The sequence below is a fragment of the Crinia signifera genome, chromosome 2 (genome assembly GCF_055691185.1).
Source record: "Crinia signifera chromosome 2, ASM5569118v1, whole genome shotgun sequence".
NCBI classification, from domain to species: Eukaryota; Metazoa; Chordata; class Amphibia; order Anura; family Myobatrachidae; genus Crinia; species Crinia signifera.
Window position 1 is genome coordinate 233,821,048 of NC_139218.1, and position 18,903 is coordinate 233,839,950.

Here is an 18,903-nt window from a genome sequence, read left to right on the forward strand (position 1 = left end):
TATGGTCGGTGACAGCACTTAAGAGGGAACAGCGGCACGCTCATACCTACTACCTGCCATCATATTTTTCGTATATTAATATCTGTATAGTTAAGGTGTTCCAGCGTGACACGAGTCATCTCGAGCAGCCGGATAGAGAACCATCCACAACTCCGATGCAGAGTGCACGTTGTGGAGTTCCATACGGCATTAATTGTAATCCCTTCTATACCCGACCATCGCCTATACTGAGAACCCTGTAACAATTGTAGTTATGTTATGTACAGCTAATTAGCTGATCTATCCACACGGTACTAAGCGGCACACACCAGGCAATTTCTGCCCGCTGCCCAATCCCAATCGCTACATAGGGCGCACTATCCTCAGTTTTCTGCAGTAGAACGTAGCCAGCTACCCTCGTGAGGACCGTACCCATAACCACAGGGTCTAACCCGTAAGGTCGGTCACAGCTATTAGGAGGTTATAGCGGCACGCTCTTACTTGCTACCTGCTATCTCGCAATACGTGTATATACACTAGCATATGCAAGGCGTCTTAGCATGTTATAAATCACCTTGATCAGCCGGCTAGAGAACCACCCACAACTCCGATGCAGAGTACATATTGTGGAGTTCCATACGGCACCATTTGAAACTCATTTAATACCTGGCGATTGGTCATATTAGGGACCCTGTAGCAACTGCAGTCACTTGATATACAGCCTACCAGCTAATTTGTCTATACGGAATAGAGTAGCAGCACATATTAGGCAATCCCTGCCCGCTGCATGATTACTATTTAGTGTGTACCATCCCCACTCTCTATCCTATCATATGACAAGCTGGCAAGACCTGTGACTCACGCTGCACCTCATACAGCGATTCTTTTCACTAAATAAATATTGTGACACAAAAACCACAACATTTCTATATGGCAACATTGTGACATAACAGACCTATTTACAGACAGGAATATATCCACTAATATAGCACGTCCCCCTGGTGTCAATAGGTGATTCAACCGACACATAGGGAAGAGACGCTTAAAATCTATGATAATAGGAATTCAAGTGCTAAGGGACGCCGCATGAGCCCAAGTTTTTAATTAGCACTATTTGTTCACTTGTACATGTAGTCTGTCATACTTCGCAGCATCCTCTTTTTTATGTGATGAAATAATAAAAGTTATTTTTTAAGTCGTTCTTATTTACTGTGGTGCACCACTACCGTGACAAACTGCCCTTTCCTCCTTCTAGTTATCTCAATTTTTTGTCCCAGTGGTAGCACACCCCCTACCATTACATAAGAAATTCGTGTACAGAGCTAACGGGGGGGGGGGGGTCTCTCCTTATCTCTCATTGTCTAAGAATTGAGATCATTATCCTGTGCGATTCGACCCACCCACAATTCCTCTGCCACAATCTACATTTGTCCCTCTAGGCACCCCTCTCCCCACTCGTCCTTCCTCATCTGTACATCTGCTATCTCCTCATCCTCATGTGGGCCTGCGCCTCCTCCATCCATGGCTGGTGGCTGCCATTAAAAGTGACCAACAGAAACAAGAATTATGTCAGGTAAGCACAATTTACACACACACATGTTGTGTGTGTGTGTGTGTATATATATATATATATATATATACGTATCCACACCGTCAGGGCAGTGAAGGCAGCACACAGATGTAGTGAAAGTAAATCCAACAAGTTTCTGCAACGTTTCGATTTATTTATAAATCGTCATCAGGCATCTAAATAAATCGAAACGTTGCAGAAACTTGTTGGATTTACTTTCACTACATCTGTGTGCTGCCTTCACTGCCCTGACGGTGTGGATACGTATACTTTGCCCGACTTGGGTCTTTGGTGTGCACCAGGAAATTTCACTTCTGCTAGCTGGAGTGCTTGGCCTGCTGGACTTGACTTTATATATATATATATACACACATACATACATACATACGTGAAATGTGTCATTACACATTGCGTCATATTGTGAAAGGGGGCGCCAGAAAGTTTTTTGGCAGGGGGGAGCAAAATTTATAGTTACGCCACTGTATATATATAGAGAGAGAGAGAGAGAGAGAGAGAGAGAAAACACGACCGGCACTCCAATAATAGAAAGAGTTAGTATTGCAGGTGACCTCCCGCATGCTCCCGCCTGGAATACAGCAAAGAGGTTCAGCAGTGGCACTCTCAGTACTTTTCAATAACAAGTACTCTGACCAGTCAGTACTGAGTACTTGTTATTGAAAAGTCCTGAACTTCTTTGCTCTCTCTCTCTCTCTCACTCACTCTCTCTTTCTCTCTCTCTATATATAGATATAGCTAGTTGTGGGTGGTCCGGCACTCTGCTCAATAATCACGATGTGCTTCGGTGCCCTCAGCCATTGTAGGATAGTAGCTGTCTGGTTTGCTGAGGCACAATGGAGGCTGAAGATGTGCACAAACAAGTTTAATGTGGATCAAACACACATCTCAGTATCCAACGTTTCGGGGTCCCATATGCCCCACCTCTCACCTTGAAAACAGGGCATATGGACCCTGAAACGTCGGATACTGAGATGTGTGTTTGATCCACATTAAACTTGTTTGTGCAAATCTTCAGCCTCCGTTGTGCCGCAGCAACCCAGACAGCAATACTATATATATATATATATATATATATATATATATATATATATATATATATATATATATATATATATATATATACATATACAGGTTGAGTATCCCTTATCCGAATATCCGTTATCCGAATTATTCCGAAAACCATACATTCCAGAAAGTGAAAAAAATTTTTTGCGAAAAATGTACTGGAGACATTTGTAAAACCACTACTGGGGACATGATATGTAACTGGCACTATATATGTGCAAGAAAATTATTGCTTGGCAGTCAAATTCAGTGCCTGAGATAGTACACAAACTTTGTTTCATGTTTTGAAACCTTGTTTTTTGAACAAATAAAATATATCTGTGTGTATTTCATGTGTTTGATGTATTTGTACAACATAAATGCAATATACTTCAAAATACAGTATTGAAATTTTAAAATATTCCAAAATACGGAATAATCCGTTATTCAAAATTCTCCTGCTCCCGAGCATTTTGGATAAGGGATACTCAACCTGTGTGTGTATATATATATATATATATATATATATATATATATATATATATATATATATATATATTGTAACACTTGCAATAAAGCACTGTTTGAAAGGATCTCCGTGTGACGCCCCTGCTTGAGCAAAGCTATCGGATTGTGTGTATATATATATATATATATATATATATATATATAGTGTACATTGAAACGTTGATGTGACGGATGTGTTTGGTTACGTTTCCACTGCCATCAATATAATCCTTCTAAAAAAGTCCACCGGAGTGACGCTGTCTTTTTGTCTATCTATCTATCTATCTATCTATCTATCTATCTATATATATATATATATATATATATATATATATATATATATATATATACCAATAGAATAGTGGCTCTCTCACGGACTTCTCCTAAAAACTTTCAGACACAGCAAATATAAAGCTGACGTTTCGGGACTTTAATTCCCTTTTTCAAAGCAAAAATGGGGTGCAAGACAAAATCAAAACGTAAACAACTTACCTAAATAGTGAAGAGAAGGTCCACCTTCCACTCCGAACACCGCCCGCTGCCCGCCTTCCACTGCCGACACAGGGGACCCGGAAGCGCGTCATTGCGTCAGTACATCCCATCAGTGAGGCATCCTTAGCAACCCCGCCGTCTCCCTGGACGGTTGCTAGGAGCAGACTCTGCAGGGTAGCGTCATTGTAACCAATGTTATGAGAAACACTGCAAATATAACAAGTAGCAATGTAGTCGTGCCTGATGTGAATTTGTACAAATAATTATGTGATACTGATAAAATGTAAATGTGGTACTAATAAAATTGTATTCCTATAAATATATAATAGTACATGTGCAAGGGGTGTGGTATAGGGGTCTGACAGTCGGGATCCCGACAGTCATTATCCCGACGTTGGGATCCCGACTGGCCGGACCCAGACAGCATGGTGAGCGCAACTAAGCCCCTTGCGGGCACGCTGCGCTCGCCACGCTGCAGGCACGGTGGCTCGCTACGTGAGCCGCCTATTCTATTCTCCCTCTATGGGGGTCATGGACCCCCACGAGGGAAAATAGCGGGTGGCCGTTGGGAACCTGGCTGTCAGTGTTTTGACAGTCGGGATAATGCCTGTCAGGACCCATGCCGGCAGCCATGTGCAAGAGTGCATCATAAAACAGTGTTATATCTATAAACAAATATAAACATATAAAAGATATACATATATCAAAGACAACGGAATCTGTATGAGAAGGAAAGCAACATCAGTATAGTGTTTAAGATTATTTGAATACATAATATATATATATGTACATCTGGGGCTGTGACCCATCCATCACTTGTCTTGACAAAGGGCCCGCAGTGGCTCGAAACGTCGACATTCTGCTTTGAAAACCTGGTGATGTATTAAACTTTTATTGGCATTGAAATTGGAAGACTGGTGAGTGCTCTTTATATTGGACTCTATATTTGGCTGTACCCCTGGGACTACAAGCCTAAGTTGGCACACCAGCTGCTGGTATTTGAAATTTGTGTGTGCTGGCCCTACAAAAAAAAAAAAAATATATATATATATATATATATATATATATATATATATATATAGTACTCAATAAGTAGACAGGCAGTGGCACTCCATAGGTCTTGAAAAATGTTTTATGCAAATTCCAATGTTCTCAAGGTGTGCAAACAAACCAGTGTTGCACAGAAGTCTTACCTTAAATACAGGTAGGAGAAGTGCATGAATGCTGCCCGGCGGCTGGCCGGACTTACGGTCCATTGAGGGGGCGGAGGTCTCCAAGTATATATATATTGGGCTGTTTTAGATTCGGCACTCCTCTCAAATGAACAACTGGCCAAGGGTGCCCTCAGTGAAATACACACACTTCCAAAAGAAAAGCTGCTTCATTCCAGGGGTCTTTTTTCAGTATTTATGATGCATAGAAATGTCCATACAAGTTACATGCTCAGCAGGTCAACGTTTCAATGTTTTCAAACACATGTATCAAAGCTGAATAAACAAACAACTGCACGGCGGCGGTGATGAAATATATACTTACCAAGCCCGCGTCTTTACCCCGGCAGCCGGCTGCAATCTGCTTCCTCTCCGTCCACCAGGATGGGAGGCGCTTGCTGGTGACGTCTTCCTCCGACTGCTGCTAGGCAACGCAGTGTGTGAGACGCCGCCGCCGGCCACCATGGCGAAACGCCTGCTGGAAGATACCACAATTGAAAATACAATCAATACTACATTACATAATTATAATAATAACAACAAGGCAGTGATAAGCACTCAAATCAATGTATACATAAGAAAAAACAGGTACTTTATGAGACTGCCAGTTGTTGGATAAATAGCAGGAACATTTATCATTGGACGTGGAATTAGAAAGGATTTATACTACAAAAGGGAATGTCACATGATGTACTTCAGTTACTACATAGAGACTCATAGAAATATATTCCAGCTCAGTCTCTCGTTCAGTCCATTCGGTTTTACTGTTTTGAGGCGATATATCCAAGATGTTTCTAATCTGAGCAGTTTACCGTCCCTATCACCTCCACGACTCATCACTGGTACATGATCGATTAGAATAAATTTTAAGTCAGCCACTGAATGGTTTGCCTCTAAAAAGTGCATGGCTACTGGTTGATCCGATTTTTTATATAGGATTGCATTATTAATCGCCGACCTATGTAAGGCCATCCTCTCTCTGATGGTCCTTATAGTCTTTCCCACATAATGTAGGTGGCATGGACAAAATAGAAGATATATGACATGAGTCATCAAACATGTAAGGACCTGTTTGATAGGAATGTCCATCCCAGTCTGTGGGTGCTTGAAGGAGCGGCACACTACAAGATTTCTACACGTTGTGCATTTCAGGCAATGGTAACAACCGGACGGCTTCTGTAAAAAATTGGATACTTTAGCCACTGTCTTGTCAAACCCAGTAATGTCCGTGTGCATTACCTGGTCTTTGATATTTCTTCCTCGCGTATAGCAAGACATAGGTTTAACTGTCCGAAAACAGGGAAGTGTTTCGTCCAATTTTACTTTAGGCCATAAGGCGGTAGTGGCTCTCTGCACCACAGGGCTAGATGTAGTATACTGTTGTTTCCATGGTAGGATCGATTGTTGAGCACGGGCTTTGGGTGTGAGTAGCTGTGATCTGGGCATTGCCAGATCAGCGATCCCTGAGGATGGGCCAGGTGGCTCGAAACATGTCGGATCTCTAAATATGCAATAAACTTGCATTTTTTCCACTGAAAAAGTGGCCGCCTATTTCTACTATTTATATATATATATATATACAGTAGGAGCAAGTTTCATCTTTGCTCCTTTGGCCATGGCTAGCCATGGCTAGCCATGGCTATTCTATTGTTCTCAGCTGCAATACGTATTGTATTGCAGCTGAGAACAATAGAATAGCCATGGCTAGCCATGGCCAAAGGAGCAAAGATGAAACTTGCTCCTACTGTATATATATATATATATATATATATATATATATACACAAAGAAGTTTGACAGCCACTCGCAATCCAATGAGTGATGTTGGAAGTAGCTTGCCTGGGTGCCTTCCCATGTACACTGTCACCGGTCCACACATATAGCAAAGTGAAGAAGGGTGTCCCACCAGGACTTGTAGTGCATAAAACTTTTTATTGGGGTCTACGCCTTTTCGGGCCAGACTCGAAAAGGCATAGACCCCAATAAAAAGTTATATGATCTTGAGGCTAGACTGCACACTTAAAGGGTTTCAATTACCAGAGTGCCAGGCTCCAAAATGGTATAATACATGCAGTATTAGCAAGCCAGCAACATCCGGGTTTTAGTGAAAGTATCAAAACGATTTTAATGGCATATTCCAAAGTGCAAAAACAGACATAAAAACATAAGCAGGAACGGGGGTATACTTAGCAGAGAAGCAAATCATAAAGTTCCACCCTAATGATCCTGTAAGTAATCATACCGACAGCTGTTTCGGTGCTACAAGATGCACCTTCATCATGGGCATATATATATATATATATATATATATATATATATATATATATATATATATACACAAAGATCTACAGTTCAGCACTACAGTGTAATCAATGTGAACTGCGGCCATTGCCGTCACAAAGGGTGGAACATATGGACGCACTCTACTCTCTAACCTAAAGACAGTTAATATGAACTGAAAAACTGCTATACTATTCCAGTTGTTTCATGTATATTATTTAAGCTTGGAATGCCGCACCTCAGTATACATGTTGTTTTTACTATGCAGCAAGAAATATCTATTGAGTCTAGGAATAGTACTTTGTCTTCTGATACCATGTCTTTCTCTTTATACAGGATTCGGCTACATTTGGCACAGCTGCAGGCGCTGGAGCTGCTAGTCCCAAAACAAGCACACTAAATGGAGAAAAGGGGACATCGCCAAAAGTCCAATTACCTCTTAATATGTAAGTTACTAAGCTAGATTATTTTGTAAAATATTGTGAGTTATTTTTCTAAAGCTGATATACACTTCAAAGTTGTGTACCCACACTTGCAATATAATTCAAGCCTATTTATTGAGCCCTGTAGTGTATCGAGCCCACATGGAACCACTGGTGGTGGCTGAATTTCTCATACATTCTAATGTAAATGATATTTATCATGGATAATGGCAATATTACCAAGCCTGACAGCTGTTCCCACTAATATCTCAATGTTAGGGTGGAGCCAGCAGATGCAAAAAAAAGGAAAAAAAAAAATTATTAAATTTAAAAAATATATATTATTAATATTACAAATGAAGCTACATTTTTGCATTTTCTAGTTTTAAACATACACTGTAGATTATTTTTATTTATATTTTTAACTGAATCTGCACTGGAAGCCTCAGAGACCAACCGGCCAGGATGTGGTAAACCTGTGCTTACTGCTTACAAACAGTTTTGCCGGGAGCTGAGCATCACTTAGCTGACCCAGAAAACAATCTTTGTATATGGTGAGTCGGGTTACCGCCTTTCCAGGAAATATGCGGACAGTTAGTAACTTGTTGACATGCACTGAGGGTAGGTAGGTTCAGGTAAATGTTAAGGAAAAATTACTTCACATAAAGAATAGTGGATTAGTGGAATAGTAACATAGAAAGCATAGTAGTTTAGGTTGAAAGAACACTTATGTCCATGAAGTTCAACCTTTTACAGGACGCTTTAGAGGTTGTTGTCTAGATGTTAATTCCCCATTTGAACTTTTTACTTTGGACTAAATTATGTTTATTGGTTGTACCCCGGGAGGTTTTTATCCCATAAATACTTGTCCAACCTTTATTTAAATGTATTTATTGTGTCTGCCGACACTACTTCTTCTGGAAGAGAGTTCCATACTTTTACGGCCCTGTCCGTAAAAAAAACTATCTTTAGGAAGGTACAAAATCTTCTCTCCTCCAGCCTGAGCGCATGCCCATGTGTCCTAGTCTCCGACCTCAAAGTAATAGGTTTTCTGACAGTTTGTTATATTGTCCCTGATATATTTGTACATATTAAGCATGTAAATGTCTCTTTGTCCAGCATAAACATTCCTAATGTGGCTAATCTGTCCTCATACTGTAGCGTAATGATTCCAACCCTTTTATTAGCTTGGTTGCCCTTCTCTGGTCTTTTTCCAGTTCTATATTGTCCTTTTTGTAGGGAGGAGCCCAGAATTGTACTCAAACACTAGATAAGGTCTAACCAGTGGTATAATTATTTCGGTGACTCTTACTTCCATGCAGGCTAGTTTATACAGGCAAGTATCTTGTTGGCCTTATTGGCTGCTACATGACACTAAGCGCTGCACTCCAGTTTGTTGTCAATTTCAACTTCTAGGTCCTTTTCCAAATCTGATTTCCCCAATTCTACCCCATTTAGATCATACGTCGCACACTGATTATGTCTCCCAAGATGTATAACCTTACATTTACAGTATCAACATTATGTTCTAATTACCTGCTTGATACTTTGCTTAGTATTACCTTCTCTATATTATTAATGAATATGTTAAAAAGAAGCAGCCATAGCACAGATCCCAGTGGTACGCTACTTTGGATAGGTATCCAACTTGAAAATGCACCGTTTACCACCACTCTCTGTTCTCTATCCTAGAGCCAGTTTCTTACACAGCTTCAACTTTTTACCCTTAGACCCAAATCTTCCATTTTGTTGATCAACATTTCTTATGTTCCTTTGCAAAGTCCAGGTAGAGCACGCCTCTAAAGCATAACTTATATCTAAGTTCTTGCTGACTTCTAGTGGAAAACGCAGGATTTTGAAAGGTTTTTTTTTCCAAATAAGTGGTTACAGAACCAATAAAAACTGCACCCCCCCCCCCCATAGATAGCCAACACAGCTCCCCCATACATATCCAGCACATCCCCCCATAGATAGACAGCACAGCCCCACCATAGTTAGACAGCATAGCCCCCCATAGTCAGCACAGCCCCCCATAGTCAGTAAAGCCCCCCCCTCATCAATGTTCCCTCTAATTTTACGAAGTCTGTGTGCGGCATAAGATTTTGGCTGTGCAACTTTGGAAGGAAATTAAAATTTTTGTGTGTCACTTATATATAACTGGAAAATGACGTTCAGCATTTGTGTTAACTTTACTTCAAAATGATTTTAAACATTCAAAACACAGCACACAATGTAGTTAATGGGTGAAACACACATTAATTGAGTCCACAACTGCATAAAGGGACCACTGCTGCTTAGTGCGCTCTGTTCTAATGTCTGTGCGCATGCTCTTAGAGTTGTGTGCGCGCGCACGTGCGCACAGCTTAGAGGGAACATTGCCCCTCATAGACAGCACAACCCCACAATAGTTAGACAGCACATCCCCTCATAGACAGCACAACCCCACAATAGTTAGACAGCACATCCCCTCATAATCAGCACAGCCTCCCCATAGATAGACTGCACAGTCCCCCATAGAAAGCACAGCCCCGCCATAGATATACAGCACATATTCCCATAGTCAGCTTAGCCCCTCATTAGACAGAACAGCCCGCCATAGTCAGTGCACAGCCCACAATAGACAGCACAGCCCCCCATAGACAACAGCCCCTTTAGGCAGACATGTCAGGTGAATTCATCAACCCCCACAAATGCACACTCTGCAATATATACAGAGTGACATTACAGGCACAAAACAAAACTCTCTCCCTTCTCCCTCCTCCTCCCCCCAGTGTGCAGATTCAGACTCAGACATGTGCCAGCTCCCTGCTCCCTTATAGAACTTTAATAATTGCCACTGGAGCCCCTGCACCACTCACCTGTCACTGTAGTGTGCACAGCTTCCATTCTCTTCTCTCAGGCTGTAAACTCGTGAGATCAGCCTGAGAGGACTCGGAGCTGCTCCCCCTGCCTGTCAGCAGCTGTATTTCCTCCTCTCAGATGCTGCGCTACGCAGCAGAGGGGAGACAAGCCACTGACACTGGCGTGTGCTGCTCAGACTGCTCAGCTCTACATTGAAAACGGCAGCCGGGGGGTTTTTCTAGATACTCGGAAACCCGCCCTGCGTGCACGCCAAACTTCCTCATAAAATCTTATTAGGTAACTTTGGCATGAACGATTTTTTACAAACGCATACTGGTCTGTACTGATTATACTATGCCCTACTAAATGATTCAGGATACTGTGCCTTGAAATCCCCTCAAATAATTTCCCTACAATTGATATTAAGCTCACAGATCTAAAATTTGCCTGGGTCATCTATTTTTCCTTTTTTGAATATTGGTACTATTTCTGCTATTCTCCAGTCCTTTGGCACCATTCCAGATAAAAATGATTTATCGGCAATGTACTGCAGAGGATTTACTAACTCCTCCCTGAGTTCCGTTAGAACCCTAGGATGAATCCCATCCGGCCTGGTCATTTATTTGTTTGAATTTGCATAGCCTCTTGAGGATTTCCTCTGTTGTGAAATCTACATTTAGTTCTAGTGAGTGCCTCTCATATGTGGTGCCTGTAGATCCCACTGTCTGATCCTCCCTAGTAAAGACAGTTGAAAAAAGTATTAAACAGTTCAGCTTTATTTTTATTCTCAGTAATGCTATTTCCGTTAGCGTTGGTTAGGGGGCCTATGTCCTCTTTTATTGATCTTTTGCTATTTATGAATTTAATATCTTCTTAGCAGAGATGGTAGAGGCTAAAACATTAGAGCAATTTACACATGTTTGGGGGTAGGCATATAAATATTTTTACATGTAAAATGGCTGATATTACTTAAAGTATAAAAAGGGCAGACTAGATGGGCCAAGTGGTTCCTCTTTATGTTTCTACGAAAAGGCAAGATCAGTCTCCAGCCCAGTGGCCTGCTCATCTCGGGTGGGTGATGTCTGAGAATTCAAAGGTCTCTATGCAGCTCTGCCTTTACATGCCTCGGATCACCACTTGCATGCCTCTACCTACCCACAGCATACCTCCTTGTCTGCCTGTCTGCATCAGCACCTGACCTGTCTCCACCTGCCCACAGCCTTACTTCTGGGCTTCATAAGCATGCATCTCACCTGGCCCAGTCACAGAAGCTGAGCTCTGGTTGGAGTAGATGGTAGATAAGCAAAGGATGGTTGTGGCTGTGTATTTTACCTCCAGCAATTAACAGGGTATCAAAGATTGGGAAAAATGGCTAGGCTGTGGTGTGCGATTGTCACTGTATTAAATGAGGGTTAGCTGCATAGGCAGACTAGGGATTGTCAGACATACTGTAGCACAGCCTGTTAGAGCAGAGTTCTGTGAATCCTATAGGAAATGACTGCCAGTTAGTATTACCCTACAGAGTACAGGGGATTTAGTTGTTTGTATTCAAGAAACAGTATTAGGAAGATAGAAAAAATTGATGTCTAGCTTTGCAAGGGTCTGGAATTATTTATCATATTTGGAAAATTTGGTACCACCCTTCCATATAGAACCGGTGTTCATGTATAGATGCTTAAACAGATATGGGGATTAGCATACTTTATATCCATGTGTAAATCTACCTGAAGTATGAGTGGATGGGAGAGGCCCATACTGTACTTTAAAATGTACCAATATTTTTTTCTAAACCAAATTGTAAATGCCCAAATCCTTCCTTTGCCAGATGAACCAATGTTAATATATGCAAGTTATAATGCAGAGATATCCATCTGGGATTGCACCACAGGGTCCATAAATCTCGAGATCTGTCCAGAGTCCTGAGCTTTAGCATCTCCCGATGGGCAGTGCCTGGAAATCACAATGTTGATGGTCCCTTCTTCCATTGTACAGTACCTACTATCCTCTTTCCTGGCATTTGCTGAGTTTAACAGTTCCAAGCTCTGATCCCATAGCAGCAGCCCTGCTAGTGTGCAATGTGACCAGGGACGTGCACAGGAATTAGGATGGTTTATAGAAGTTGAGAAGAACTTGCTGATCCTGGAGACTTTTGTTCTAAATGAAGATTACTTTTAGATTGTATTGTTTTTAAATATATTATGTATATTACTAAATGGTTCTTGATATCATCCCTGAGTCTTTATTGTGAAATAAACAAACTTTTAAATGGGAATGGTGCATAATGTGGATACCAGTACTAACTTTTGTTGCATTGGTTCTAGATGGGGGACAGGTATTTTCCTATGCATTGACTAGTCATTTTGAGGGGATGCTATATGATGGAGATTATGGTGTCTCAGGAAGATGGTTATTGTAGACGTCTCCTTTTTGATGGCAGATTATGTATCTTGTTTTTGAAGATTCGATTTTTGGAAAAGCACCAAGGTATTTAAGGGAGCAGAAGGTTTGGGAAGAGGTAACATGTGGGTAAATTGAGTGATGAGGTGCAGGGAGTCCAGTATTAACTTTGAAAGGTAAGTGGGGTGATTTGAGCTCAGAAATCTAGAGACATGCAGCCACATTTAATAGCCTATGAGTTTGGTGGTTTGGTTCAGATGCCAAAGGAAATCAGAGTTGTTGTTTTTTTTAAAGGGCAGTCATTTATAAAGCAAAACAATGCCTTGTAAATGATTGCCCCTTTAAAAAACCCTCTGAGTTCAGCTGACATCCCGCACAGCGGGCGAAATGAGAGGCTATTACATCTGGCCACTGGTCTCTGAAAACTTATAAAGGGCAGATGAAGTAGTTGGCATGAAGCGTATCATGTGTAAGGCATATAGAGGGGCATGTGGAGCATATGTCACATAAAGGGATATGTGGATGAGCCTGATAAAGGGGCATGTGGGTCTGTAATAACATATAAGATGCACGATGGGGCTTTGACAAAATGGTTGTAACTTTACTGTGGTTTTAGCCCTGCCCCTTGGCCAGGAATCTGAAAGTATAAAGGTAATGACCCTATCAGTGAGAGAATATAGAGTATGACTTTGTGGGCCTGTTTCATATAATGTCTCCTAAGTGTTATATGATGGGGTTTCAGGTAACAATTAAAATATCAGACTTGAGGGCTATTAGAGGAGAAAATGGGTGATCAAATGTTGGCTAAGTACAGTAAGGTCATGTCCCCATAATCACATGCATACATACAGTATATCCATACACATACTGTACATGACTAAACAGATATGCTGCTAATCTATCTCCTGAAAGTGATGCAGGGGTCTCTGTTTTTGATTACATCACTTTCAAATATGCACTATGGAATGCCTTGCAAATGGAACTCTGTGGTTCATGTGCAATAAGGGGAATTTAGTTCCCCTCAAGCACCTAATGTAATGGAGATGGGGAACAAATAATAACACAGGGTGGAGGGGTGATATCACTGTCGGCTCTGTGATCTTTTGGATCTTGGGGATGGGTAATGACTCACAAATGTTTTATTGCCACAGTGGGGACTAGTTAAGGATATTTAAATACATTTTATGGTGTAAACGTAGCAGAATTAACAAAAACATTTTTGTGGGGGGTGGGTGATAACCAGTTAGTTGATGATCTAAATTTGTTTGCACTTTGTAGCATAGTCAACTCTAGAGTAGATACTGAATATGATAATATGCTTATTTTAACCTCTATATCAGTTTTTAACCTTAAGATGTGGGTTTCTAAAACCTTGAAAATCATTTCCAGCAGCAAAATATGCTGTGGCAACTCTGCTATATTATTTGTTCCCATAAATCTATCCCTTTTATCGCTAATGTGTGTACATTTATTTGGGTGTGGTATAGGGTTCCGACAGTCGGGATCCCGACAGTCATTAGCCCGACATCGGGATCCCGACTGCCCGGACTCTGACAGCATGGTGAGCGCAACAAAGCCCCTTGCGGGCACGGTGGCTCGCTATGCTCGCCACCTATTCTATTCTCCCTCTATGGGGGTCATGGACCCCCAGGAGGGAAAATAGCGGGTGGCCGTTGGGCACCTGTCTGTCGTCGTTTTGACAGTCGGGATCCCGACGTCGGGTAAATGGCTGTCAGGATCCCGACTGTCGGGACCGCGTCCGGCACCCAATTTATTTAGAACTCACTATTCGGAGTAATTGTATGCTGAAAAAAACAATATCATCTAAAACTAAAAATTCGATTATGGGAGGAATATCTGAGGCTTTCCCACTCTCACAGATACTTCTCAATATAAGGAAAGAGCAGTTCTACCTTCTGGATACTGCCTACTATCCAACTGAACAGGGCATTTCAGGTGCTTGATGAAGTGATTTGTTCCTTATTTACCTGCCTATTAGAATCTCTCAGAAAGAACAATTTTTAAGTAGGGAAATGTGATCTGCAGTTATTCCTTGGGTACTATAAGGGGAACTCATACCAAAAATGTAGCCAAGGTAATTACCTACAAAATGTAACTTTATTTGGAATGGAATATCCAGCAGCCTGGCAATATTTGGGGAGTTTTCTTGCACTCCTCTGAGTATGGTCCATTCAATCCATGGACGCACCCTGTGTCCAGACCATTTCCACAATTATTATGTGGTTAGCAGTGAACTGAGTCAATCTTTGCCCAAACCACTGCTGTTCAGTGGAACAGATTGTGGGCATTATGGGGGACATTTACCAAAATGGATTTGTAGAAAAAAGGTGTATTCGTAGGGAGAAGTACACCTTTTTTTTACGAATTTGTATTTTCGGGATTTACAATCTCAAAAATACAACAATTCGTAGTCCTAAAGATGGGACATTCGTATTTGTATTTACAAATACGAATGTCCTACACCATCGATAGGATACAACAGAAATCACCATTCAAAAGAATGGTGGTTCCTGATGTACTAAGCAGCCGTACTGATAATACGGCTGCTAAGTGGTGTGAAACACCCACGAAAATATGACAGAAAAATAGAACACCATTTTCCTGTTCTATTTGCTTTAAGCCTGCACGGATCAGTCAGATCCGTGCAGGCTTTAGTGTAAAAAAATAGAAAAATTAAATAAATAAATAAAAAACCGGCGTGGGGTCCCCCCCCACAGCCGAAACCAGCACCAGGCTGACAGAGCCTGGAGCCGGTAATTAAAAATCAGGGAACCCGACAAATAGGGGTTCCCCGATTTTTAACAACCAGCCCCAGGCTCCTGGTCTGGGGCTGGTTCCCAAAATACGGGGGACAAAATGACTAGGGGTCCCCCGTATTTTAAGAACCAGCCCCAGGCAAAACCAGCCAGCAGGGTAATGCCACAGCCGGGGGGAGACTTTTTATACAAGTCCCCCCGGCCAAAGCATTCATCCCTACCGACCAGTCAGCCTGGCCAGGGGCCCTGGGGGAGTGGGGACCCCCCCAATGAAGGGGTCCACCCCCTCCAGGACTTACCTGACCAGGCTGAAGCCTGGTACTGTCCCCGATGCCCCTGGGCGGTGGGCATCGGGCTGATAAAGTGTAAAAAAAAAAGATTAAACTATTGTTTTTTACTGTGGCACTGCAAGTGCCAGCAAGCCTCCCCAGAAAGCTGGGACTTGGAGAACCACAAGTCCCAGCCTGCTGGGCATTAAAGGGCCCGCTGGCACTTGTAGTTCCACAGTTAAAAAAATAGTACACAAAACACACTGACACACATTTTAAAAAAAAGTTTAATACACACATCACAAACACACTGATACTTACCTATCTTGATCCCGTCGGTAGGTCGCTGGCTCCGGTGTCGGCGGCTCCAGTGTCGGCGGCTCCGGGTCGGCGGCTCCGAGGTCGGCGTCCTGTCTGAAGAAAATCCATGTTGGACCTGTGGAAGTAAATCCTACTCACCAGGTCCTCCATGGATGGTCTTCTGTCTTCTCTCTTCTTTTCCAGGACTTATCTTCTGTCTTCTGTCTTCTTTCTTTCTTTACGCTGCCCCCAGGACTTTCAGAGCTGGAGAGATGTTGCCTCCTCGACGTCTGGACTAAGAATGAATTCTAGCCAATCAGGAGCCGACTTTACTGGCTCCTGATTGGCCACTAGGCGGCTCCTGATTGGCTAGAATTCATTCTTAGTCCAGACGTCGAGGAGGCAACATCTCTCCAGCTCTGAAAGTCCCGTGAGCTGCCGGCAGCGTAAAGAAAGAAGACAGAAGACAGAAGATAAGTCCTGGAAAAGAAGAGAGAAGACAGAAGACCATCCATGGAGGACCTGGTGAGTAGGATTTACTTCCACAGGTCCAACATGGATTTTCTTCAGACAGGACGCCGACCTCGGAGCCGCCGACCTGGAGCTGCCGACACTGGAGCCGCCGACACCGGAGCCGCCGACACTGGAGCCAGCGACCTACCGACGGGATCAAGATAGGTAAGTATCAGTGTGTTTGTGATGTGTGTATTAAACTTTTATTTAAAAAGTGTGTTTTGTGTACTATTTTTTTAACTGTGGAACTACAAGTGCCAGCGGGCCCTTTAATGCCCAGCAGGCTGGGACTTGTGGTTCTCCAAGTCCCAGCTTGCTGGGGAGGCTTGCTGGCACTTGTAGTGCCACAGTAAAAAACAAAAGTTTAATCTTTTTTTTTACACTTAATCAGCCCGATGCCCACCGCCCAGGAGCATCGGGGACAGTACCAGGCTTCAGCCTGGTCAGGTAAGTCCTGGAGGGGGGGACCCCTTCATTGGGGGGGTCCCCACTCCCCCAGGGCCCCTGGCCAGGCTGACTGGTCGGTAGGGATGAATGCTTTGGCCGGGGGGACTTGTATAAAAAGTCTCCCCCCGGCTGTGGCATTACCCTGCTGGCTGGTTTTGCCTGGGGCTGGTTCTTAAAATACGGGGGACCCCTAGTCATTTTGTCCCCCATATTTTGGGAACCAGCCCCAGAGCAGGAGCCTGGGGCTGGTTGTTAAAAATCGGGGAACCCTATTTGTCGGGTTCCCTGATTTTTAATTACCGGCTCCAGGCTCTGTCAGCCTGGTGCTGGTTTCGGCTGTGGGGGGGACCCCACGCCGGTTTTTTTTTATATTTATTTTTCTATTTTTTTTTACACCTTGCAGCCTGCACGGATCTGACTGATCCGTGCAGACTGCTAGAAAAATTCGTATTAGCGGCCGTATATATGGCCAGCTAATACGAATCATTACACCATCGGAGGGTTACAAAGCAGTCGTACATGACTGCTTTGTAATTTCCCCTCCGGAACACGACTTTGCATACGACTAAAACAGTCGTATGCAGTCGGAGGGGAAATACCAATACGAAAAACTAGGTTTTTCATATTGGTAAATTTCCCCCTATGTCCTGACCAGTGAGAGGATTCAAATGTACTGTTAGTATAACTGATGTCCTGCCCATAATAATGCTGCTATGTTGCTCAGTATACTGTATACTTTGCTGTTTAATTTTAAACTTGGAGCTGTTTAATTTTAAACTTGGAGCACCATGCGTTTTTACTCAATATACTTCATCTCATCTGTGGCACACTATTTTATTCTACTCATCATGGATTTCAGATTTTGACATGCACTAGGTTGACATTGACAAAAGGTTGACAAATGCATTAGGTTAACATGGCAATGGTTGACACATAAATGGTCAACATGAGTTTTTTACATTTTTTTCATGCACATAACTTGTTAATTCTACAATTGGAAATGGTAAAAGAGTGCTAAACGAAGTGAGGCACCCTGCCCAAAGCATGTCATGCAAGGTTATGCATTACACTAATTGGCGGGTCCATATCCATATATGTCAACATAACCTATGTAAAACTCATGTCGACCTTTTCATGTGTCAACCTTTTGTCCATATCGACCTAGTGCATGTCAATCTTTTTCCCGTGTTGACCTTTTCACTGTTAACCAATAGTGGTCTACCTAATGACTGTTGACCTTCAAACTGCCAACCTAATAATCTACACCCTTCTGGTCTAGCTGAATGTTGCTATGGGCAACTAGTCAGATACTATCTATTATTTTCTAGAAGATGTTAAATAAATAAGAAGTAGATTCTAATTGGTTGCACATAGCAGCATCCCATGTGAAATAAAACTCCCATCTTAGTAAATTTCCCCATAGAGTGAATCAGTATAACAATTCTGGTCCAGCACTACATGGAATCATAAATAGTCAGACTGTCTTTATTAAAACAATGCAATTTACCATGTGTATCTTTAATGTAGTAAGTGTGACAGCAGGGTTATAATACTGAGAAATGACAATGCTTCCTTCGTTTATGTTCCGTAACATCATGTATAACTTGTAATCAGCATCCATAGAAACATTCACATAGGAGAGAACTAACGTGAAGATTTCATTATGTTATATTGTTGGATAATAACATAATTAAGATGGCAAAATGAGATAGTAAAGAAAATGAATGGTATCTAATAAGATCGTTCATGGGTGTAAAATGTTAGTGAGCACTTCATTTCAAATAAGCTTTTGCAAAAGAGAGAAAGCAAGCCTGGGAGATATTTCATTTTCGTTATT

General features: G+C 42.1%; 1 protein-coding gene across 8 annotated transcripts in view; it reads left to right on the forward strand.

Annotated features, from left to right (window-relative positions):
• SH3RF3 (SH3 domain containing ring finger 3) overlaps positions 1 to 18,903 on the forward strand; it is a 468,317-nt gene that overhangs the window by 359,053 nt on the left and 90,361 nt on the right. For all 8 annotated transcript variants that reach the window (XM_083174028.1, XM_083174026.1, XM_083174022.1 and 5 more), the window contains one exon: positions 7,437 to 7,546. In XM_083174028.1, the coding sequence (XP_083030154.1) occupies positions 7,437 to 7,546 (110 nt within the window). The remainder of the gene's footprint in view (positions 1 to 7,436; positions 7,547 to 18,903) is intronic.